General features: G+C 41.1%; 1 protein-coding gene across 2 annotated transcripts in view; it reads right to left on the bottom strand.

Annotated features, from left to right (window-relative positions):
* Positions 1-25,594, bottom strand: part of LOC121635543 (double-stranded RNA-specific editase 1-like) — a 33,388-nt gene that overhangs the window by 4,765 nt on the left and 3,029 nt on the right. For both annotated transcript variants that reach the window (XM_041978756.1, XM_041978757.1), the window contains exons 2-5: positions 11,202-11,270; positions 4,280-5,199; positions 1,904-2,018; positions 39-207 (exon numbers count right to left, since the gene is read on the bottom strand). In XM_041978756.1, the coding sequence (XP_041834690.1) occupies positions 39-207; positions 1,904-2,018; positions 4,280-5,199; positions 11,202-11,270 (1,273 nt within the window). The remainder of the gene's footprint in view (positions 1-38; positions 208-1,903; positions 2,019-4,279; positions 5,200-11,201; positions 11,271-25,594) is intronic.

Raw genomic sequence — 25,594 nt, 5'->3', positions numbered from 1 at the left:
GCAGAGATGGCAGGCGTGGATGTTACTGCAGGAATCACCTGAGGAAGTGCTCCAGCTGGGAGTACAGGAACCTGATGAGAGAGCGCCGAGCTACAATCTCAGCATGGCAGTCGTTGAGGGCCAAACCTCGATCACTCATGTACTCGCCGTTAATGCACTTTGTCCCCGTGGACACACAGATGACCTGAGCTTTCTTCACATCTGTGCCTGGATGTGGACAGAAAAGCCCAGCCGTCGGCATTAACTACCAACAGACTGAATTCTGGAAACATATCAGAGTTATTTGGAGCAGTTTTTCTTCATGTATAAGGAGCGAGAATCAGCTCTATATTGTTGTAAATGTAATAAACGATTTATAAGCTATTAAACTATTTGCTCAGTTACAGTACTTTGGGTTCAAATCCACACACAAATACCAAACACTTTACACATCAACAAATAACAATAACAAATCTAATTTATGTTGTGTGTTCAGATTGTTGAAGGATTAAGTTGCCTGGTAATATTAATTTAGTTGTAAATTAAAAATGAATGAATAGAAAATTCAGACATCCTTCTCTATTCAGTGTGACATGATGCTGCCACCACCATGCTTCCCCATGAAGTCCAGTTAATCCCTCATCAGTCTAGAGAACCTTTATTCTCTCACTGTTCCTATGCAGGCTCTCTTGCTTTTACACCAACAGGATCATTTCTGAGTTCTTTTGTATGAAAGCAAGTAGCTTTTCAAAGAAAAAAATGTGCATTTACCTACATATACAGATGTTTAAAGTGATGTGGTTTTTAAATTAAATTAAACTAGAGTTAGAGCTGGCTCTGTTGGATGAAAATGTCTTACATCTCCAACATTTCATTCATCTTACAAGTCTTACAATTGGCATGACACTGCTACAACACATGCTGCTTTCTTCTGTAAATACTTTATAGCAGTGGTTCCCAGCCTGGGGTCCCCCAAAGAGCACAGGGGCTCCCCGAACCTTTGACTGTTCAAAGCCAGTGTGGTTTAAATGAAGGCCATATCCACACAGAGACAAGTTAAGAGGTTTTTGCTTCAGTTTTTTTATCATTTGGGGCTTTTACTTTGGGGATTTTGGGAGTCTGAAAACACCAAAGCTGGATTTATACTCTGTGTAAGGTTGATTACAGTGTCACCACCGTAGACTCTGTAGGTCCACAGAGGCTTGACCCGCACCTCTTCCAGACCTGACGTGCACCCCTGCTACACAGCATGGATATGAGGAAGTACTTCCTTATGATTGCTCAGTTTGCAGTTGCGAGTTTCCGGATTTCTGGATCTTCTCGCAGAATTTTGTAACCACCATTTTTATTTATTTGCATTTCACACGTTTGCTTCTACGAGCTCATGAAGACACTGCACCATGTTGGCCGCCATTTTTGTTTTAAAACAGGAAGTACTCTGTCAACTTCACTCTATGTTTACCAGCTAAAAGAAGCCCTACTGCCACCTTCAGATTTGGAAGCGAAACTGCAATACGACGGCGTCACTACGCTCGAGTGCAAGAGGACATTTCACCAGCGTCAGCCACACGGCCCAACCGTACGCATACGCTGCACAAGTATAAATCCAGCTTTATGCTGCACCTTTTTATTAACAAGACATGTCTGAGAAATGCCACAGTGCAGGTGATTCGTCCTTCTTTAAAAATAAAAGTAAGGCTACATGTTGGTTATTAGCTTAACTTTGGTTATATCAAAGGAAAGGAGTCAGCCAGAATGCATAATTATGGTGAGAAGCAGGTAATGAAAGCATAAAACCAAGCGTGGTTTCAACACTGGGCAGGCGGGGGGTCCACAGCTTTTTCTAGTTGCATGAAGGGGGTCGTCAGGAAATATAGGTTGGGAACCTGTGCTCTATAAAACCCTTATACTATAAAATGAATACCTGTTGTCATAACGACACCTGCCAAGACTTTCCGTCGAGCCTGTGGAGATGTGAAGTTATCTGTCAGTTCGCTGAACTTATCGATGACCAGACGGGAGACGGCGTCTGCCAGAACCTGAGGAGGCCAACACAGAGCCGAGAGGCAGAACGATGTCAAACAGAAACTGAAGGACTGAATCACAAAGCAGCTGGCGAGGCACACAAAGCCAGGACGCCTCTCTTATCTGCACTCAGTGAATATTTCAATTAGGAAATCTGCAGTGGTGTGAATGACAGGTGGAGGTGTGAGCAGATTAAAACAGAAATCTTCGGCTTCGTTGCTCTGAGAATCGAGCACTGTAGATTTAATGAACAGCAGTGTTTGAATAGCTCTCAGGGCTGATGGTAATTAAGATAGCAGCTTTGTTATCGGTGTGCAGGGATTACAGGATGGGATTAGTTTATGTGTAAATACATTCTCAGTGTATTGAACTTGTCTCTCCTGAGTCCATCTTCAATCAGGCCTTTTCTTACAGTGGTCACACATGGAGGTGATGATTAGCAAAGCTACTAAACATGTTACAAACTGGACCAGCTTTTCTATTAGTTTATACCCTGATACTTTAATAATTACAGTTAAAACCATGTCAGTGGCCGAAGGAATAAACTCCTCCACTATAGTCCGAGGCTTTAAGACTGGTAGACTGCTACTTTATATGAGGCCACATTAACATAATTACTCACCATTATACTAGTCAACCCTTTAGGACAAGACTGCCTTGTCTTATTTTCCTGTTCTGTTTTTTCCCCCCATTTTTCCTTGGTTGGTGAAATGTCTCATAATAACTCATAATTTGCCCACTAGTACTTTCACAAATTTCACCATGTTTTACTAATCGTGCAAAAATCGTACATTTTATTTAGTCTAGTTTTACGTTCTTCCCTCCTAACGTCCAGGAACAACTGACTTAGATTTTAAAACGAAGTCTGAAGCTTGTTATTCATATGTTCACTGGCTGCTCTGCAGGGATAAAATGTCTTTCCTCTCAAGATGAAGTTATTACATGATTGTTAACAAGCTTCTCCATTTTCCTTAGTACTATCTGATGGCACAGCCCTGAGTTAATCCAGGTGGTGTAGGTGTGTGTTTTGGTCTTAGCACATGACTAGTTCTGACATCAGGGAAGGTTTTTATAACCATGTTTTACATCAGCTTGGCTGAAGGATCAGATAGTTTTAGATATCAGGGAACTGAACTGATGGGTATTTGTCAAATTTAGAGCTTAAATCTTTCTTGGATAATGTATAAGGACCTGTAACATAACAAGTATCTAGTGCCCGTTTTCAAATCTAAACTGTGAAAATACTCTGTTCAGTTGGTTTGTTTGACCACCACTTTGTTTTCCTAAAGTACTTAAACCTGGAAATGCCATTTGATTGAGGATGTGCATCAGGAAGCCCTTACTTGTTTTTAGTAAGGGTACTCCCAAATAAACAATAAAGGACAGTAATAAATATAGAGATAATGATTGCTGTAACAAAACAGAAGATGAAGAAACAAAAACAGTTCTTGCAGTGGTCATATACTCTGGCTACATTCACACAGCATGTCTTAATCCTCAAATCTGATCTTTTAGTAAAATCCGATTTTTTTGGCGTGGTCACTTTGGTTCATATTATTTCAATGCGACCTTCATCACGCTGTGGTGTGAACGGTATGGGACCCTGGAGTGACATGAATGCACAGAGTATGTCACGCAGTGCGTAGTATTTATGGACGTAATGGATGCTTTACGTCTTTCTTTTTTTTTATCAATCTGGAAGTACTTCTCCACTCTGAACACTTGCAATTTTGCCCAATTGACGAATGAAAGGAGACTGAGAAAAAGGAGAGCACAAACGTTAACAATGGCCTTTTGTGGAGTAGTGGCTTCTACTGCTCTACAGAGGCAAGTACAGACAATGCAGCCAAGGTGGGTCCAGTTTTACCAACCCACACCTGCCCAAGGATATAAAATGCCACCCGACCTGCACGTTAACACATTCTAATAGTAAATACATTTCGTCCCTCCCTTCATTGCATTACTTTTTCTAAGTCGTTCATATATTTAAAGTGATGGTGTCATTATTGTGAAACTACAGAATTGGGATGTTCATCTGACTTCTCTGATGTCAAAGTCGGATGAAACGCGCCATGACCGTTCAGACTGAGGTCGCTTCCACGCAGATCGGATACGTATCCGATCTAGGACCACATATGAAAATGGCCTAGATCGGATTTAAAGAAATTGGCTTTGCGCCGTTCAGACTGTCATTAAAAAAAATTATGAGTACCATATGGGCAAAAAAAATCGGATTTGAGCTACAGTACGAATGTAGCCTCTGGTTCATGCTTACCTGTGGCAGGTGAAGCTGCAGTCCCTCTCTGGGTATAGGCTGTTGTGATGGGGCCTGGTTGAGCTGCATGTTAAAGAGAGCTGACAGAGCTGCCTGAGCAGCTCTGGCCTTGGCCAGCCTCTTGTTGCGCCCAGAACCCTGGAACTTCTGAGCATCCACAGTCACTGACATGACAAAGCTCTTGGCATGGCTCTCCCCACTCTCTGACACAAAGTCAAATTTGAGGTCAGGACGCATCTCGTTGAGAATCATGACAGGATTCTTGCCACTTGTTGGGGAGATGAAGGTGGATGGTGGAGGGGGCAGTGGACACTGGGGTAGGTTTGGGACAAGGGAAGGTAGCAATTGGTACTCAATTCCCAGAGCAGTGAAGGAACTAATACTGTTGGAGGTGAGGTAAAAGTGGTCATCTAGAGAGGTGGATGTCTCAAAGGCATTAAAGAGCATGTCTGGAAAGTCAGCGTGGTCTGAGGTGAAGTCTGTGTGAACAGCCAGGGTTCGGCCCATGGCCATGTGGGCTTCGGATGCATTGGGGAACTGGACGAAGGAGCGCAGAGCCTTCTCTGCTGCGTTTAGCTTGGCCTTCTTCTTGGTTGGACCCGAACCCTCGAAGAGCTGCCCATTGACTTCCACAGTCATCACAAACATGGGTGCATGGACAGGCCCGGTCTGAGAGAGCAGTTTGTACTGCAGTCCTGGTTTAATCTCATTCAGCTGCATTAGGGCGTTCTTGGGCAGAATAGGCCCAGGGACCTTTTTTCGCTTCTTGGGCCTGTACTTGGAGTGTGAGTGGCCATTATTGCCCTCCTCTAAGGGACGCTTCCTACCACTCCCAGCACTCCCATTAGAGAGGTGGGCAGCCACTTTGGAGAAGAGGTTGTGAAAGTTCCGATTTTCCTTAACATCTGTGCTGCATGAACCTGCGGTGCCCAGAAAGAGTACCTTACAATGCCTTCGTTGCAGGATCTTGTAAATGTAAAATTTTCAGATTTTTTTATGTCTATTTGCATCTTAACTGAATGATGCATGTTCCTTAATCAATACTTGGGTTGTGATGTACTAGTAATACATTCAATCCCTTTTCACACATGAGCTACAAAACAATAATGTCTTCATTTGGTTACAGTCTGTCAGAGTGATGGCATTCAGTCAATGACTGGTATTCTGTTAATAATCCTGAACCTTCATTCAGTGGCAGGAAGAGCTATGGTGTTACACTGTGAGGGTTTAAACTGAAAATATACTTGCTTTAAATTACACATACACTTGTTTATCATGGCTGTCTCACATATTTTGCATTTGTTTGAAAGATCATTTGTGCACATCCTCAGAATTTAACGCTATGCATTCACAAGTTGCAATATGCAAGTAACCAGTGGGGGAAGTGTAGGGACCAATTTGACTAGTTAATAGTGGTAAAATGATTACTGTATTATTACAACTACTGTTGTGCACCAACAAGTATGGCCTCGTTTCCACCAATGGGTGCGGGTTGGGACGATTAGGGTGCGGATGGTTTGTAAATTGTAGTCTTGTTGTGTTCCCACAGTCAACTATAACCTTACCTGAGAGGCGGAGTATCAGCCGGAGAGCGACAGAAGCCTCAGTTACAAAATAGCATGACACTATCGTGGAGCAGTGCCTTCCTTACAGTAGAACCAAAACATGACTCAGAAACAAAGGAGGAGGATGGCGGTCATTGTACAGCTTGTCTTCTTTCTTCTTGGCAGTGCTTTGTGACGCCATTTCAAATGGAGATTTAATCAACAAAAATAAAATATGTTGTTCTAAACAAGGAGCCATTCCTGCTTTGTTTTTATGCCAGGTCACATGGGAAGTCACTTTTTCTCTCAACCAATCAACAGATTGCAGTGTGTCAAGCTCCACCCTGTTGAGTCAGTTTGGTTAGATTGGTACCCTAACGGAAGGGTCCCAACAAAATAGGGCAGATTGGGTTGGATATTAGGGTACCCTTTCCAGTTTTTGCATGTAGAAAGACAAATAAATGCGTCCCAACCTGCACCCATCGGTGGAAACGGAGGTAATGAGCATGCAACTCTACTCAGTCCAATAAAACAACGAAAGAAAAAACAAAAAAACAATACAACAAACTAACTAAAGCAATATAATGAAATTATATTAAATTAAAAACAAGACTAAATACTATAAAAAACAATAAAAACAGCAAAGCAATATTATAAAAATAATAAAACAAATGCATTTTTCAGTCAACTTGTGGCAAAAGCCAGTCCATAAAAGTGCATCTTTGGTAGAATTTAAAATGTTCCTGTTTTTGTGCCAATGAAATGCAGCCTTTCCGTGTGACAAAAGCAGGAATGGCTCCTTGTTTAGAGCAACAGATTTTCTTTTTGTTGATTAAATCTCTGTTTAAAATGGCGTCACAAAGAAGCAAGAACACAAGCTGTTGGCTGACGCATTCTCATGACGTCATGTTTTGGTTCTACTTTAAGGAAGGAGCTGCACTGGTCATTTAACCACACAAGAGGAGAAGCTGCATCTCAAACTCGGCAGCAGTCTTTTCTTGTTCATTTGACTCAGATAATGAGGAAAAAACCCTCCTAAAATAGAGAAATGACAGCTGATTCATGGAAAACAGTGCTCATGTGAAAGGAACTTCAGTGTACAAAATATGGATAAAATTAGTCATAAACTTTAAATAACAAATTGATTATTTCTGGATACATCTTAATAATATGACCAAGTGACTGTTAGACAGGAAAACAGTCAACACTGGAAAACTAAGAATGTTTTATTCAGTATGTTGAGCTTGACTTTGGGAACATGCATCACCAGGTTCTGTTAACAAAGCCGAGGAAACTTAATATAATTTTCATTTATAACATCCTTCAGCAAAAGCTCCATAGGTCACTCATTTCAGTGCTCAGGACAGAAAACAATCCTAGAAAAGCAGGTGGGAACTGAGCTTGAAGGAAAAACACCATTTGATTAAATCTGGTTATCACTGCCATAACATCCGATCATTTACAATAAATCGGATTAAAAAGTTCAGCTTTTGAAGAACATAAAGCACATGATGAAGGCTGAAATGATGGAGGTAGGGATGTCCCAATTACTTAACCCTATAATGCTGTATGTAACATGTTTGATTCTTACAGTTTCTGAGACCTTTTGCATCACTTTATGGTAAAAACTTCGCTCAAAACCCTGTTGTACACAATCTGATACTTATCTTCTGTCCCTGGTGAACACAGTAATGTACTACAATAATTTTAACAAATCACACAGTAATAAATGGTGAATATGTGGAAATTATTCATTTTGTTAATTATTTTTTTGCATTTTGGTAAAGGGCCAAATAAATACATCACATTAAAGAAATTAGACTTTTATCCCCATTTTCATATTGGGTTGGGCTTTAAAGGGTTCATTTCGCAATAGATCACGGGATTAAATGGTTTAGGACCAGAATACATCTGTGATATGTTCAGAGAATATAAACCTAGCAGAGCTCTTAGATCCAAAGACTCTGGTCAACTAGTCCAGACCAGAGTCCAGACTAAACATGGAGAAGCAGCATTTAGCTGTTATGCTGCAAACAAATGGAACAAACTGCCAGTGGAGATTAAACTTTCCCCAAATGTAGACATTTTTAAATCCAGGTTAAAAACATTTCTTTTCTCATGCGCCTATGCATGAAATCTGCACGGTAACTTTTTAACTTATCTTGCTTTTAATCATTTTAATGTAATTTATTATTTTATTTGATTATGTGTTGATGCCTTTTACTGTTCTAAATATCTGTAATGTCTTTGCTTTATGTAAAGCACTTTGAATTGTCCTGTACATGAAATGTGCTGTACAAATAAACTGCCTTGCCTTGCCTTGCCTAAACACCACGATTATTTAAACGTAAAGATCACTCAGTATCGTCACTTTCCATAAAGGAATATGTCTGAACTATGACGGCAGATCAGAGTATCTTCCACATGCATCCTCGTGTTGCCGCTTGTGTTGCTTCGTTTTCCATCCTGTGAGTTGCAGAAGAGGTGTGTTAGAGTGGTAAATACAGCAGACGGAGAGTTAATTCCTCCCAACAAACCGTTTACCTTACCAATGTCAGACTTTGGTTATTCAAACAAAAAGGATAAGCATGGATAAGCATTTCTTCTATCTGACTGAAATCAATCAGATCAGAGATTCCAGCTGATATGTTGACGTGTGCTGGATAAAGTGATCGATCAGGTGTATTTATATGATGGACAGATTTAATATGATCGTAACGCCTTTAACATGCACAGGGCTATTAGTTCTGAAGAAGAAGGGTTTTTTATATATTTGGAACCTTTTGACTGTTGAAATGCTCAATAAACCTTAACTATTTCAGCTTTTAACAAAACCTTGTATCCGCCACATTTCCCTAAAACCAACGTCAGCTAACCCAAACGTGGTTCAAGCAGAAACAACAACATCTCAGAAACCTTAAGAGTGAGTGTAGACGTGATTATTTGTTCCTGTTTGTCCAATGGTGAAATGTCATGGTTCACTGTGTGGGTTCCAGGTTCTTGTTTGTTTTTGGTCTGTTCTTTGGTTTGTGTTATGTTTTGATCTTGGTTTATAGTTTGTGGTTTTCAGGTTTTATTTCTGTTGATCATGGGTTTAGGGTTTTGGTTTGTCATGTTTAGTTCTGTTTTGATCTTAGTTTCTTGTGTAATGTGATGTATCTTGATTAGGAGATGTGGAAAAATTGGCTTAGTTTTTGTCTTGACTTTTGGTTTATAATTCTGGGTTTTGTCACGTTTAATTCAGTTTATCTGTTTTCCCTCTTGTGTTTCTGTGGTTTCTGTTTCTGGCTCGTTGGTTAACCTGGTCTAGTTACTCATTCACTTCACCTGTCCCTTGTTACTCCCTCTGAATACATACTCCATGGTTTTCAGTTTGCCCTTGTCAGATCCTTGTGGTTCATCGTTGTATTGTGTTTCCCTGCTCCTGGTATTTGGAGACGAAAACCTTTAACCTTCTGGCTGATCTGCCTTTGTTTGGGTCCTCACCCCCACCAACACACAACATGAAAAGGTTTAAACCAACCATTTCGATCGGGTTTAGAAATCTTTACAACTGAGGCCGATCTGATCAGCTGACATGTTTACATGACGCATCTTTAATCTGATCAGATCAGAGGTGCTCCATGTAAACACAACTACTGTAAGAAAGGAGGACATAGAATAAATGTTTCACCACATGTAGCAGAATCGTTGGCTCTTTACACTAAAGTAAGGGTAAAAGTTCTGATGTTTATCTAACGTAAAACTGAAATGAAATGTTATCGTGTCATTTGCAGTTTTCATGTCTCTGGTTGGACTTACAGCAATATGACGCGTTTAGCAGTATCACTGAATATTTACCTTTCAAACATACCCAGGGCTCGAATTACACTGGGGCTTTCGGGGGAGCCTTATTTTCGCACGTGCACCATGACTTCACCCATCACGTGCACGTGCATTTATATTAGTGCACGTAGCACGGTTGAAAATATAGTTACTATTAAAAGAACTACTGTATGCAGCTTGTTTAATCAGAAACCGCGATGGAGAGTTCTTTAACCACAAAAAGATCAGGTGGTTGTGTAAATGCTCACAACACACAACGGACAAACAATGCTGCTGTCCACCATGCTGAAAAAAACAGAACGATCATCCGCATCATTTGGAAGATTTTCAGGGCTTTCCCTAAAGTATCAGCTGAATTTGTAGAAGAAATGGCATTTAATTCCAGATTTCTTTATTTCCACTGTTCTAGTATTATTTAAGTGTCAAACTGCAGCTAGAAGTCAAAGCCAGCCAGATGTTTTTCCTGCGTTTCTAAATTCTCTACGCAGATTGAAAAGAAATCAACACCATTTTTATAATGTAGTTTCCTAAAAGAAGCCTCCCAAGTTCAGGTAGAGGTCCGGTAGGCTTTTCCGTCTGTTTTCTAAGAGAGAAAACAATGCAGTTATTCTCTACTTTGTTTCTTTTGTTTCTATATTCTATCATGTTGGCATCAAAAACAGAAATAAATGAAACCTAAAGTCCTGAAATGGATCTGTAATTTCAGCTCAGCTGCATACCATCCAACATCAGCTGTAAATCAGAAAAATAAAGATTCTCTGGACCCAGTTGAGTCTGGAAAACTGCAGAGTTAATAAGAAGCATGAGGGCACTGAAACAGGAGAAAGAACAGAAGATAATACCCTAAACAACAAGAGGGGGAGGAGGGAACATGTTGGTGTTAATCCACTGAAAACCAGATGGCATTGCTGGAAATTTCAGACACAACTGGATCTTCTCTTCGTTACTCTGGAGGAACGAACGTCTTGGGGTAAAAATGCCAACATCCAGGTGACGTAATGAGTCACCTGATGTCTGATGTTTGACATTTTTTCTGACTCTGAATAACTACATATAAAAATCCTTGATCAACCTTGAACCCCCTCCATCACAGGCCTGCAGCCCTCCCCACTCTCTCCGACATAATCCACATGTTCCCCCAGCAGGGACCAGATTACCACTGTCCAACACCAGTAATGTCAGTGAGGAGAACCTACCAGTTAGTTTGGAGGAGGATCAGCTGCTGACTCTCCTCAGCTGCGCAACTTCTCTATAAAATCCCAGTAAAGCATCCTGGGTCAGGTGAAATACAACTATGTACCTGAGCCACATAGATGGGAGCTTTATAGCTCAAAAAAACTATCAAAATGGACTAAAATCTCACCCTGACCCTGGGATGTCACAGCCTGACCCGAGGACATTTAACATAGCTGTGAACAGGGAAATCTGCAATCACTGATCCCATAATTTAAAGTATAAAATCAGTTGAAAGGTTTATCAAAACTGGATTTCATTACATCCTCAGTCACAGATTTCTATCTCTTGGTTGGATCTGAAATGAAAAGCAAACTCACTCATGCTTGCTGTGGCGTCCTCCTCTACGATGAGCAGCCTCTGCTGGCTTCGAGTCGGCCGGGATCCACCTGCAGGACAAACAGTTCACTGTTGAACTTTTCTGCTCTTTGTGAAGGAAAAATGCACGAATGTTAAGTCATATAAACAACTCATTTCAGTCTCATGATCCTTTTTTACAGAGTCAGACAACCAATGAAACAAAAATACAGATAAAAAGGTGGTTTGGTTGGTGGAGATGCAGAAATTAATGACATGAGAAAGGACTTTGTGAGAGGTGTCGGGTTGTATAAACTAATCGTCCAATTTATCAGCTGCACTCATTAAACTGCAAATATCTAATCAGCCAATCAAGTGGAAGCATTTAGACATGGTGAAGACAACCTGCTGAAGTTCAAATTGAGCATCAGAACGAGGAAGAAAGGGAATTAAAGTGACTTTGAACGTAGCATGGTTGTTGGTCTGAGTATTTACAGGGATTTTCACACACAACCATCTCTAGGGTTTACAGAGAATGGTCTGAAGAAGAGAAAATATCCAGTGAGCAGCAGTTGTCTGGACCAGAATGTCTTGTTGATGTCAGAAGTCAGAGGAGAATGGGCAGACTGGTTGGAGATGATAGAAAGACAACAGGACGTCAGATAAACACTGGTTCCAACCAAGGTCTGAAAATAGCATCTCTGAACACGCAACACGTCCAACCTTGAAGCAGATGGGCTACAGCAGCAGAAGACCACACCGGGTTCCTCCTGTCAGCTAAGAACAGGAAACTGAAGCTACAATTCACACACACTCACCAACACTGGACAATAGAAGATGGAGAAAAGTTGCTGGTCGGATGAGTCTCCATTTCAGCTCTACATTCAGATGGTAGGCTCAGAATTTGGTGGAAACATCATGAAAACATGGATCCATCCTGCCTTGGATCAAAGCTTCAGGCTGCTGCTGGTGTAATGGTGTGGGGGAATATTTTTTGGTCCGCTTTGGGCCCTGTAGTACCAACGTGGCCTGGTTTAATCACCACAGCCTACCTGAGTATTGTTGCTGACCATGTTCATCCCTTTATGACTACAGTGTAACATCTTCTGATGCTACTTCCAGCAGGATGATGCACCATGTCACAAAGCTCAGATCATCTCCACCTGCTTTCTAGAACATGACAATGAGTTCACAGTCACCAGATCTCAGTCCAGTAGAGCAGCTTTGGGATGTGGTCGAACGGGAGATTCTCATCATGGATGCAGCCGACAAACCTGCAGCAACTATGTGATGCTGTCATGTTAATAAGGAGTAAAACCTCTGAGGAAGGTTTCCACCACATTTTTCCATCTATGAAACCAAGAATTAAAGCAGTTCTGGAGGAAAAAGGAGCTCCCTTCTGTAACACACAGCAGCAGTGAGACAGATGTTGGACAGATGTTTGCTCAGTCTCATCCAGCTTGACAGGTGAAAGACTTCCATAAGAACACGTTAACATTCAGAAGCAGCAGCCAGAAAACAGGTAGCTTTTTACTCCTTCAATTACACATGCTAAACACTAAAAAATGAAAATAATTTTTTAGCTTTTTGAGTTCACATAATGCAGGAAGAAGAGGAGATGCTACACGATGCTGAACATCACCCTGGAACTACTTTTTACAGACGTGTTGATTCACTATCAGCTCATATTTTCCATCACATGGTAAAATGTCTCAGTTTCATCATCTGAGATGTTTATCTTCTATTGGAATAAAATATGAGTTTATGGGATATGTTGTTGTGGTTCCTGCTCTGGTGTGTGGCACTGGTGGGCGTGCCTGTTTCCCTGGCAACTGGATCTTCACCTGCACCTCATTTTGCAATCAAGCAGCGAGTATTTAAGACCAGCTCAGCCAGATTGTTGATTTACCGAGTGGTAACAGCTCTCCATCATCTCAGCTTTTGTCCATCTTGCATTTCTGCCTGCCTAATTTGCTTTCGCTTTGCTTTGCTCAGAGATCCGGACTTCCGCTGTTCAGTTATTGGATTGTTACAAATAAATCTTTTGCTCATTCCCAGCTCTGTGTCCGCACTTGGATCCTGATTACACCCTGAACACATGACATATGTAAATAACTGCATTTTGTTTTTATTTACATTTTACACAGCATCCCATCTTTTTGGAACTTGGGTTTTAGTAACTAGATTAACTCATTAAAAAACCCATTTCAAACATTTTCCTTCATAGTTACCAAACCAATAATGTCCACATAATCCATTTATTGAAGAAATTACCACAATATTAGTATGTTTAACATACTTTCATCACAGCTCAGTCTTCTGTTGTCTAACCTCCGGCCCCCTTCGCCTCACCCTGTAGTATTCTTGTCAGACAGAAGTACCATCCCTCCGGCTGATAAGAGGTACTGAGCTGACATTTTTCTGAGTCTAATCAGGGAGCTGTCACTCAGAGAGGAATACACTGAACAGAAATAAACAAACGGCAGAAATGACATGGTAATTATCAGAGTCATGAGAGTGAGAGTCTGAACTGTATTACAGCAGCTGCTTCATGCAGTAAACAGAAAGCAATGATTTACAACATCTGTCTCTTAACATCTGGGAAGTGAGGAGACCAGTTGCTGGAGTTTTAGGAGAGGAATGTTGTCCCATTCTGGTCTACAGTCCTGGACCTTGGTTGCTGGATTTCTGCTTCCATGATGAAATGAAAATAAACTTCTATCCATCTTTCCATCTGAGAGACTCTGCCTCTCTGAAATGCTCCTTTTATACCCGGTCATGTTGCTGACCTGCTGCCAGTCAACCTGATTAATTGTCAAATGTTCCTCCAGCTGTTTTAAAAGAAGCTTTCATTCATCAAGTTATCTTTTATCAATAACTTTGCCTGGCATTAGTATGTGGGTCACTTGATTTGGTTGAGGTAATCTGTCACCGTTTAGTCAGACTGGACAAAATCCACCATGGCTGCCAGTGATGCAGGACATACTCAGAAGGTAAGTCATTACTTATTACTTATACTTATTTTTACTACAACAAAAACATAAACTTTTTAAAACAGATTAAGACAATTGTCTTAACACTGTCACGAGGAAAAGATGTTTATGTCTATCTAACTATGTTTATGTAGTTATTTAGAGCTTAGAAACGTATTTATCCTATGAGATGGGTTGCCAGATTAGGGCTAGAAAATGCAGAAATTAGCTAATGTGGATTCCTTAACATTTTTTCATCAAACTGGAAGACATGTTAACCCTCTAAGCTCCAAAGTCGCAAAATTGTGACGACAATAGGCCACCTCATTGTACTTTTTCTCTGCTTTTCTCCTCAACTCTAGAAGCGAGGGGTGTTTTAAACTCGTCACAAAAACTACATTCAAGAACGATAAAAATTAAATTTCTGTGTTGGGCAGACCCTCCTACTGCTCACAGTTCAAGAATTTATTATATAACTTTTTGTTTGCAAACAACACTTTGTTGTTCGAAGGCTTCTTTCAGCCCTCACTCATCGGTTTCTGTGCTTTTTATGGGAAATGAAAGGCAAGCATAGAAATGGGAGAGGATAAGGGTGATAGAAGATATTCCTGAGAGCTCCTCAGATTCTGCCTCGGCCAGTGATGAAGATGAGGAAGTCACCTTCTCTCAACATGAGCTAGAGACAGAGTAACAAAAGGAGAAGGATGAGGATAATGGGGAAATTGATCAGAAGTCCAAATAAGCCAAGAGTTTCAGGTGGTTTATGTTGGTATTTTGGATTGATAAAATGAATGTTTGTAAGTCAACATAGATGTCAGATTAGTATCTGGCTTATTTACAAATGTTAATTATGTATTTATTTTACAGCTGAAGAAAGAAAAAGTTTGCCCACCGGTCAATGGCAGCTGCCAGCTGTCTACTCCTTCTCTTCCAGGATATTGCAGAACAGGTAAATCCCAACAGCTGTCAGCAGATTGGAGCCAGCATTAACACCACTGTAGACAAGCTCCAGTCATTTGTTGGTATCAAGCTAATCATGGGAGTGGTGAAAATGCCATTTATGGATGACTACTGGTCGGAAGGCACCCGCTATCCCAAAATAGCAAATGTGATACCAGTAAAAAATTCAAATGTCAAGATTCGTCCACTTTCAAAATAATTATACATCGTACCCTACCAAGGTCTGGCTCTGCAAGATCACACTGGTGCTAGAGCACATCAAGAAGAAATGTCTGGAAATTGAAAGTCAGAACCAGTTCCCCATAGATGAAATGATGGTCCCATATAGGGGAAGAAAGGCTGGGTCTCTCCGACAATATCTATCAACCAAACCTCACCACTGGGGGATCAAGATCTTTGTTCGAGCAGGTGTTTCTGACATTGTCTATGATTTCCTGATATACAGTGGCAAGAACACATTCTGGACAGACCATGGTCCTGTCAAAGACCTTGGACTTGTGGCCAATGTGGTTGTTCAACTCTGTAAAACTATCAGGAACTCATCAGAGTGTGTTATCTGGCAACCTTTTCACTTCTCTGCCACTCCTAGTGCATCTGAAGGAGTAATTTTGCTTGAAAAGTCTAGGAACCATCTGCAAGAATAGGCTAAGAGGATGTACTCTTGCAGATGACCGTACTCTGCTGAGGCAAGGAAGGGGCAGCTTTGACTACAGGGTGAATAATGTGGCGAAACTGGCTATTGTGAAGTAAGTTGTCAACAAAGTTGTCAACTTAGCTGGCTCCTGTGGGGCAATAAGCCCTGTCAAAGAAGTAAGGCGTTTCTGCAGAGAGAGGAAGATGTCCACATGGGAGGACTTGATGTCACTGACATATTGGCCTTGTATCACACTCCTATAAACTCCCATTGGTGGTACTTGTGTCTCTTTTGACAAATTGCTGATATAGCAGTCAACAATGGGTGGCTGCTATATTGCAGATATTCCAAGAGCACTGTGCAAAAGCACAAAAATCTCAAGCTGGATGTTGCAGATGCAATTATCAATGGTGGAAAGAAGAAGGGAAGGCCCTCCAAGTGAGGAGATGTGGATGTGTGCAGTCCTATGAGATGAATCCAAAGACCAACAACCTCAGAACCAAGGGCTGATGTCCACTATGATCAAGTGGATCACTTCCCAGTCTTTAGTAAGAATGGAAGGTGCATATTCTGTCCAAACGGACAGACAACAATCTCCTGCAGTAAATGTGGTCCCAAAACTGCTTCTAACTGTTCCACAACAAGAGAATGTAGGGACCAGTTTTAATAATTAAATGTTCTTTGCAGGCTCAAAAAGTTCACGTTTGAATTTTAAGTGTGCTTATTGGGCAGAACGGAGTAGAAGAAAAATCGTGCCCTCCATTTATTGAAAGAGGTTGAAAGTTCATGTTATACCCAGGGAGAAATCAGTTATCAAAAAAATTCATCCATCCATCCATCCATCCATCCATCAATCCATCCATTTTCTGCCACTTATCTGGGGGCAGCTGCCTAAGTAGGGAAACCCAGACTTCTCTCTCCCGAGCCACAATCAGCAGCTCATCCAGGAGGATCCCGAGGTGTTCCCAGGCCAGCCAAGGGATGTAGTCTGTCCAGCATGTCCTGGGTCTTCCCCGGGGCCCCCTCCCAGTTGGATGTGCTTGGAACACCTCACCAGGCATCCTGACCAGATGCCCGAGTCACCTCATCTGGCTTCTCTCGATGTGGAGGAGCAGCGACTCTACTCTGAGCCGCTCCCGGATCACCGAGCTTCACAATCTATCTCTAAGGGAGAGCCCAGCCACCCTGTGGAGAAAACTCATTTCGGCCGCTTGTATTCGCAAGCTCGTTCTTTCGGTCACTACCCACAGCTCGTGACAACAGGTGAGGGTAGATCGTAGATTGACCAATAAATCGAGAGCTTTGCATTTTGGCTCAGCTCCTTCTTCACCATGACAGACTGATGTAGAATCTGCATCACTGCAAAGGCCACACCGATCCACCTGAACGAGATTGGTGTGTGAACAAGACCCCAAGATACTTGAACTCCTACACATGGGGCAGGACCTCATTCCTGACCCGGAGAGAGCACTCCACCCTTTTCCAGCTGAGAACCATCGTCTCGGATTTGGAGGTGCTGATTCTCATCCCAACAGCTTTACACTCGGCTGCGAATCGCTCCAGCAAGAGCTGAAGATCACGGTCCGATGAAGCCAACAGAGCCACATCATCTGCAAAGAGCAGAGACCCAATCCTGAGGCCACCAAACCGGATCCCCTCAACATCTCGGTTGCGCCTAGAAATTCTGTCCATAAAAGTTAAGAACAGAATTGGTGACAAAGGGCAGCCTTGGAAGAGTCCAACCCTCACTGGAAACAAGTCTTATTTACTGCAGGCAATGCGGACCAAGCTCTGGCACTGGTCGTACAGGGACAGGACAGTAGTAAATGTATCAATGTATTCTGGGAGACACAACTCATAAAATCCAAAATATACAAGACATTAAAAAATAACAATGAGAATATTTTACGTTGATCTTAAATAGTAGAAAAATAGCATTAAATCATTTTTTACTATTTGTTTTCCACTTGATGGCAATAACACTACACAGAAATCATTTTTCTTAAAAATGTAGATCTTTCAAAGCTTTCTCAAACATGTTGACGGGCATCTGGTCAGTGAATGAAACTGCAGCTGGAGAACGGGATCTACAATGGATCTCTTTAAATGTTTGAGGCTATGATGATGATGAATGTTTGAGCTTATCTTCTGTTGTATTTCTGAAATGTATGAATGCTTTGTATGTTGTGATGAACTCTGTTAAATTTGTCTATTTATTTAACCCTTCCTGTCTAATAACATGGCCAATATGATAGTCCAGGTACCCATGCGGGACCAAACATATTTGCTTTGCTTTCTACAACTTTAACCATTATCGCAACTATTTGTTAAAAATGACTAATTCTTATAGTTGTCCCATAAAAATGAAAAAATAAAAAAATAAAAAGAACTGGTATTGGGCCTAAACCCCCAGGACAACTGGTTGTGTGGGGCAGTGGTCCAAAGAAGTCCCCAAGGATCAGGCAACCAGTAGTGACCATGGAGTATCAAACCTAGGCAGTCCACTGCAGGAACAACCCCAAACCCACTCATAGGACAGTAGAGGAAGACCCCAGCCAGAGCTCCACAGGCTCCAATTTCTGTGAAATCTGTGTTAATGCTAAACTTATTTTCTTGCCAACTGGTATTCACTTGAATTTAACTGAACTTTGATAAGATAAAACTGGTCTCATTACGTTATAATTTCTCTGCTCTCACATCTCCTCTCAGTCGAGCCTCAGGTTTCTTAAATTCTCTGCCTGAAGTGAACTTTTTGTAAAACGTGAAAAGTTGAGCTAATCTTCTGAAATTCTTTGATGCCAGGTTGGGTTTTTGTCCTTGGTAATTTACTTCAGTAACAGCTTATAATGTTTGCAGCACTCAGCTACAAGTGAGGGGAACTCAATTAGACCCAATAAGATGGCTAATCAGCTTTCCTCTGGAGACAGAAGCAAGTGAAGCTCTGACAGGAGGAGCTTGCTGCTTGGTTAGCGTAATCGCTCCTCTGTGGGCAGATATGGCCTCCTGCCTCGCTGCCATTCAGCTGTGTGACAGCAAACTTTAGAAATGACAATGTTATCAGGCTTCTGTGGCTCTGCTGAGGGAGACGGGTGGAAGGAGAACAGGGCTTACGTGACTTTCTCAAGATAATGGCAGAAGAAAATGAAGTCTGTGGAAGGGAAGTGTCAACATATCAGCGAGGCTTGTCACATAACTTCAGGGAGCTTTACATTATATTCTGCTTATTCGAAAACCTTGTTTACCTCATATACTGTCAGAATCACATACAGGTTTTGGTGACTACAGAATCAGATTTCATCAGGCTTACACTTGTATCTTGACTCTGTTTTTATGCAGTAATACAAAACATCAGTAAATAAAATGAGACAGTTGTACAGGAAGTAGTGATGTATATTACAATAACTCATGGCCTACTATCCATGTCATAAACAGAATCATTTTAATGAACAACCAGAACTACATAAAAACTATAACGCCACATATCAAAAATCAGAGAAACCATCATTAAACATCTCCACTGAGTAAAGGAGGCTTAGAGCAAACACCAGAGGAAACAACTGGGATTCCTGCATTCTCACCACTACTTGAGCCATACCAGCAAACTCAGAAAGTTGGCCTGGTCATTCTCTCACTTTGCGGATCTTTTTAAAACACTGTGACAGCAGGAAGCTGTGTTGAACTGCCTTCACCTCGGTCTTAACCTTAACCAGCTCCATTTGTACCCTGAAAAAAAATGTGCTATATAAATAGCATCTTCTTCCTTAAACACTCTCATCTGGGAATGGAATTGTCCAAATATGATAGCTTTTCACGAGTATAAACGTTTGTTAAGGCTAACCCCAACTGCATCCGGCCACGTTAGATGATCCACCAGAGCGGGTATCGTAATCACTCAATAAACCGGGATATTTTAGTTTTATTCCTTTTTTTGACAATAGTGTGAATTAAAATCAGATAACATTACAGAAGCAGTGGAGATAGCCATCCCAAACATTAGGCTAACATTAACACACTTTGGACTGATGTTAGCAACTTGCATACACAAAACATTACCTCACATCAACACAAGCTGCCTATGTGCCAAACTAAGGGGCCATCCCCACGACGCCGAAAGCCAGGGATTAGCCTCCATGAAACTGACCATGTCCGATGCCAGGTACCAAAGTGGATCGGTTTGAGTCCTCTACCGTCTGCGGTACTGTGCATACAGCGAAGCTGCACAACTAGAGGATATGGGGTCAATGTGACGAACATACGCCAATTCCCAATCCACCCTTCCTCAAGTTTTTTATGCTCTGTAGTCAAGCGTTTCATGAAGAAGAAGCTGAACTTCTTCATTACTCCAAATAAATTTTTCTCTTTTGCTTTGCAGTGAATCCTCAGCTATCTTCTCTTCTCTGCTTCCAATGTGAACTTCCTGCAATGCGCAGTGAGCCTTTATCTGCACATGTGCTCTTTAGCTCTAGCTTTGGCGTATTACTCTTTAGCGCCCCCCACAGCCTTGAAGTATGTACTTCAGCGGTGTCGTGGGGATGTTGAAGCTTTTCTATTAGTTTTCGCCACCATTTTCACACCTGAACCGGCTTCGGTGCCATGAGGACATAGCCTAATACTAGGAATGTGTTGCAGCCATGATATGTATGCAGATGCATCACTAACAGCAAGTATATCCCACCCCAAGGCAGTTCTGAAGGAAAAAGGGGTCCAACACGGTATAAAACTGAGGCCAGAGGAAGGAAATATACAAATCTCAAAATAAATCAATATCCTACTTTATTTTTTCAGATCCACATTATAAACATTGAACACATTTTGTTTGTTTGAATTTTGGTTTGACTGGTGAAATGCTGGTAAAGAGAATCAGTAAGAAAATGAGGAGCGTGGAGCAAGGTGCCTCCAACACGTGATACAGCTGATATTAGAGGAAATCTTAAATATTGCCGGCAGCATTGCTTACACACACATACTCCGTTTTCCCTCCATGAAATGACATTTGGCAACGTGAAGCATGTGGACCCTGACGAGTGGATGAGATGATGGATGAGAAGAAAAACCTGAAAATGTTGGAGGGAAGTTTCATATTTCATCACAGAAGCAGATGGAAAAACATTGTTTATCGATTATGAATTCAAACTAATGACTGAGCCTGCATTTCATAATGAAGTGTGTATTTTAGCAGAATGTAAATGTAATTAAACTTTAGCAAATGTGACATTTTGACTGTGGGGAAAAAAAATCAAATATTTCTGTAAAGTTAGCTTAATGGTACTGATCACTGCATGACCTTTTCAGTTTGAAAGGTACAAACAGAAAGCTTATTACCCTTCAGCCCCCTGGAAGCTTCTATTTTAAACTCACTTCGCTATTCACAGATTTTGATGTTAGTATGGAAATATGACATTTACAGCTGATTATAGAAAACCAGAACAAACTAATGCAAGATTAAAAAACACATGTACAACTTCAGTTTATTAAAGATGGGAAGCTGTTTAAAATGTAAATAACAAAATGGAATGATCTGGAAATCTCACGAAACATAAAAACTGGACACAGAAAACATATCTGCAAAAAAGAGGTGCTCATCTTGAATCTAGCGGCAGCAACACATCTCATAAAGTAGCTCCAGGTCATGTTTTCCATTGTGCATCATCTCCTTTTCTTTTAAACATCTGGACTGAGGAGACAAGCTGCTGGACCTGGAAAGGGGAATGCTGCCCTGTTGAGGATTAGTTCTCAACAGTTGTGGTGTTGTGGTGGATGCAGTATGTGGTTTAGCACCGTCTTGCTAAAATATGCAAAGTCTTGCCAGAAAAAGACGTCTAAATAGGAGCAGATGTTACTCTAAAACCTGTTTATACCTTTTAGTATTGATATGCCCTTCAGCGATATGACAGGTTCTGGTTCATTAGGCATTTTCTGCTCTTAGGTTGAGAATAAACTTGCTTTTAATTACACATCATGGTTGCCTTGTGTATTTTGCTTTTGTTTGAAGAATCATTTGTGGACATCCTTAAGAAGTAGCACTACAAGTCCACAAGGTACAATTATAGGTTACTAGTAGGGGAGGTGTAGGAATCATTTCGACCAGATCATTGGTAAAAATAACAAAAAGCTTTGTAGACCAGACACAGTGCTCTTGGTTTAGGAACCTTCCATAAGATAAGATAAGATAAGATAAGATAAGATAAGATAAGATAAGATAAGATAAGATAAGATAAGATAAGATAAGATAAGCTTTATTCATCCCCTAAAAGGGGAAATTTCTTTGCCACCACACATCTCATACATAGACAATGACAAAAAACATGAAATAGACCTTTAAATGTGTAAATATACTAAAAGCATTAAAAAAAAACTACAGGTGGTCATTAAAAATCTGACAGCTACAGGAACAAAAGACCTTCTGAAGCGTTCAGTAGAACACTGAGGCATAACATGACGGTCCTTAAAAGAGCTTTTGAGACGATTAAAACATCAAGTACAGGATGGTTTTCAAGGAATAAAATTATTCCAGATATAATTTACGATCTCACTGCCGTAGTCCTTTCCACCATGATCTCATAATTAACCATGTTAACCTCCTCTATTGTTACCATGATTATAATCTTGTTTAAACCTACAAATTCAGCAACTCTATCCAGTCACAGTTCTCTAATGCGCCCCCTAGAGGAATCCTCTGGTAATATGCATAACACACGCCAGTATATGAACAGTTATGCTCACGATGGAGCCGGCTGCTTAAGGCCCATTTATACTTGACACAAAGGATGCACAGTATGGCTTTTGTGCAACCAGTGAAAAGAACAAAGAAGAAGACGACAGAAAGAACAGAGAGGCTGTGTGAATGTGTATGGAACTATGGACACGTGTATGATGTTACCCATGTTATCTTGATCTCATCCACCTTCGTCATGTTTACTTCAGTCTGAAACTGACCTCAGAGCTAGGAAATGAACTCTGAACTGCACTCTAGTGGATCTATTGCCTGAGAACCATGTCAACATAAGGCACGCATGGGAATACGTGGACAATATTGGCTAAGTTTGAAATGGACATACCTATTGAGAAAGTAAAATGGGCACAAATTACATCATGGCTCATTGGTACGAGTCATTAAATCTTTTTTTTTTTTTTTTGTAGGAGATAATTGATGTCTCCTAACCCCCCAGCTAATAATCTGGCTCACCTCTGTGTCTGCACATGGTCCTTCAATCTCATGACCTTTCATGGACCTTTTCAGAAGTTTACCTAAGGGACACTTTGCACCATCTTAAGATCAACTGAACCCCTTAAGCCCTGGCCATATTTTCAGTAAAATTACCTAAAAAGCGATACTTTAAATAAATAAAGAATGCCTCACAATAATAAAATTCCTATGCATGTTATTGGTATCTAGGGCCATTAAATGACCTCAGACAATGTCTTCTCAGGGGTAAAAATTCTGTGTCCGTTACCATGCCTGAGTAAATTACAACAAAAGAGAATAGAAATGTGATGTCTGAACACCGTGCTAACTCTGAGTCCATGCACACAGATACCAATGATCACCTTCAGCAACAAAAATCATTTATTTATGTTTTATATCAGAAACTACACATAACATCATGTCACCATTACTGCTCCCATCAATGATAACTCAAATTCTAAATATTTCCCTGTAAGTCCACCATCATTGCTGACTTACAGAAAATCCATCCCTCACAGCATCTCGAGGCCTCTCGCTGGTTCCAGCCACCTTTTCCAACATTTTCACAGCAACAGCGTGAAATCTTTATGACGGCTTCAATTTGCCGTGTGAGTCCGGCTGTGGCTTCAGGGCTCGACTCGATGCGCCATCAATTTCAGGCACTAATGCCACTCTTAACTAACAGGGTTTCCACACAGGTCATCACACCGGCCCCCAAACCACAAACGTCTCCTTCCAGAGAGATTTGTTCTGCTGACAGCAAACTATTCAAACTGCTGTGGCAGCAGGGCTCTGAGGAGGAACCAGTTCAAGGATACTTCACTTAAAAAATACTTTGTGTTTGAGTTTGTTTTGTATTTCATACAACACTGTAATTATATTAGAATTTTTAAAAAGGTTCTTTTACAAAAGTAACTAAAAAGTTACTTTTAACAGTACTGCATTACTTTTTGATGTGAGTACTAAACAAAGTAACTAAGTTACTTTTTGAATGAAGTACCTAGTAATTGTAACTAGTTACTTTTTTTCAGTAACCAACATAACACTGGCTGGAAAAACCTGCTCAATCAGTATATTCAGGTAGTCAGCTGACCTCATTCTTTAGACACAATGTACCTGAACCTTAGACCTGACCCTAGACCTGAACCTAGACCTGATCAACTGCAGCAACCCCAGATCATTGACTGCCCCAACAGGCAGACAATGATCCAGTCAGACTAGTACTTAGATAATTCCAGGTGGAGACTTTTTTATGTTTGGGCAGGCATATAGGACAGAACTGCTGGATAATGATGTCTTGGAGCAACATATTCTTGAATGAATAGAATTCCAGCATTTTCCTGCGTTTGGTCTGTTAACCTCGACCTGACAGTACATCAGTCTGACGCCCAAGTCAGTCACATGACAACAGCTGGTCCACATGAACCAATAAAAACGGCTGATTGTTCAGCACCCCTCAGCCTGATGAGCAGGCTGTCCGGCGGGCGATCTCAGGTGAAAGCTGAGAAGAAGTTTCTTCTCATTCTCTCTGCATCACTGGGCTCACTATGAACAACAGATGGTTATCAGTGTTCTGCTCACCCCAGTCAGGGCCGGGCGCTCTGCTATCTCCCAGAGAGCTCGGGCTGGACGGGATGCTTGGAGCCGATGTTGAATTTCACACTCCACGGCCTCGGGATTAGAGACCAGGAGCTGATGGATGGGCAGGTGTAGGGTGAAAGGTTGGTGCAGCATGCTGATGTCTAACAAGCAGGTATGTCTGCAGCTACTGTTTATTTAGTCTGTTCACAGCTGGGAGGGAAATGTTTAAAGTCTTTGAGCCCTCGTTAATGAATTTATTTTGGACCTTGCCCCCGGTTCAGTAAAGTTCTGGAAGGTCTTTCACTGATACAGAAATCTCACCACATCTTTTTATGGAGCTAAATAGTGAGCGGAGGTGAAAAGGAAGGCCTCCCCCTATATTTACTTCCTGTTTCCTGCTTCTGGCTGTTAATTTTCATGAAAGTGTTGTATTGTTAGTCCCCCTGTATGTATGCTTCAGGCTTTCCTTTATTCATAGCCAGTTTGTTGTGTGTGTGTTGTGTCCTGTTATCAGCCTTCCAGTTGTCATAGTTTGGTGTTTTGTTAGCTTTGTTCCAGATGTTCCCGATTCTGCTTTTATCTAATTAAATCATATTTAATCATACATCCACCTGCGCCTCCATGAACCCTGTATTTGGGTCCTACCTCCTCATCTCCTTGATGAGACCAAAAAAAAAACAATCAAAAACACAAGAAAACCCAGATTAACCCCCCCCCCCCCAAAAAAAACACTAAGATCAGAAACACTAAAGACAAATGTAAACAATAGAAACAAAGGAAAAATAAAACACCACCATGTCCCCTAAAAAGAAACGACACTAAAGACAAAGAAAAAAACTTTTCACAAAAGCTGCCTTAGAAATCAGGAATTTTAGGTCCAAATATTCACAGCAAACTGTCGAGAAATCATTTTGAATACCAATAATTGACGGAACCATGCACACACAGGAAGACTTGCAGAATCCACAGGACACGTTCAGAGGTCCAGCTCAGTCACAGCGTCTCTTCGGCGTGGAAAACTAAACAACACCACGGGTTTCCAGGAGAACAGCTCATCTAATGTCCTGAAAGTGACACCATGCT

The sequence above is a fragment of the Melanotaenia boesemani genome, chromosome 24, assembly GCF_017639745.1.
Source record: "Melanotaenia boesemani isolate fMelBoe1 chromosome 24, fMelBoe1.pri, whole genome shotgun sequence".
Classification (NCBI taxonomy): domain Eukaryota; kingdom Metazoa; phylum Chordata; class Actinopteri; order Atheriniformes; family Melanotaeniidae; genus Melanotaenia; species Melanotaenia boesemani.
The sequence above is the reverse complement of the archived record's forward strand: the minus strand, read 5'-3'. Positions and strand labels throughout refer to the sequence as shown.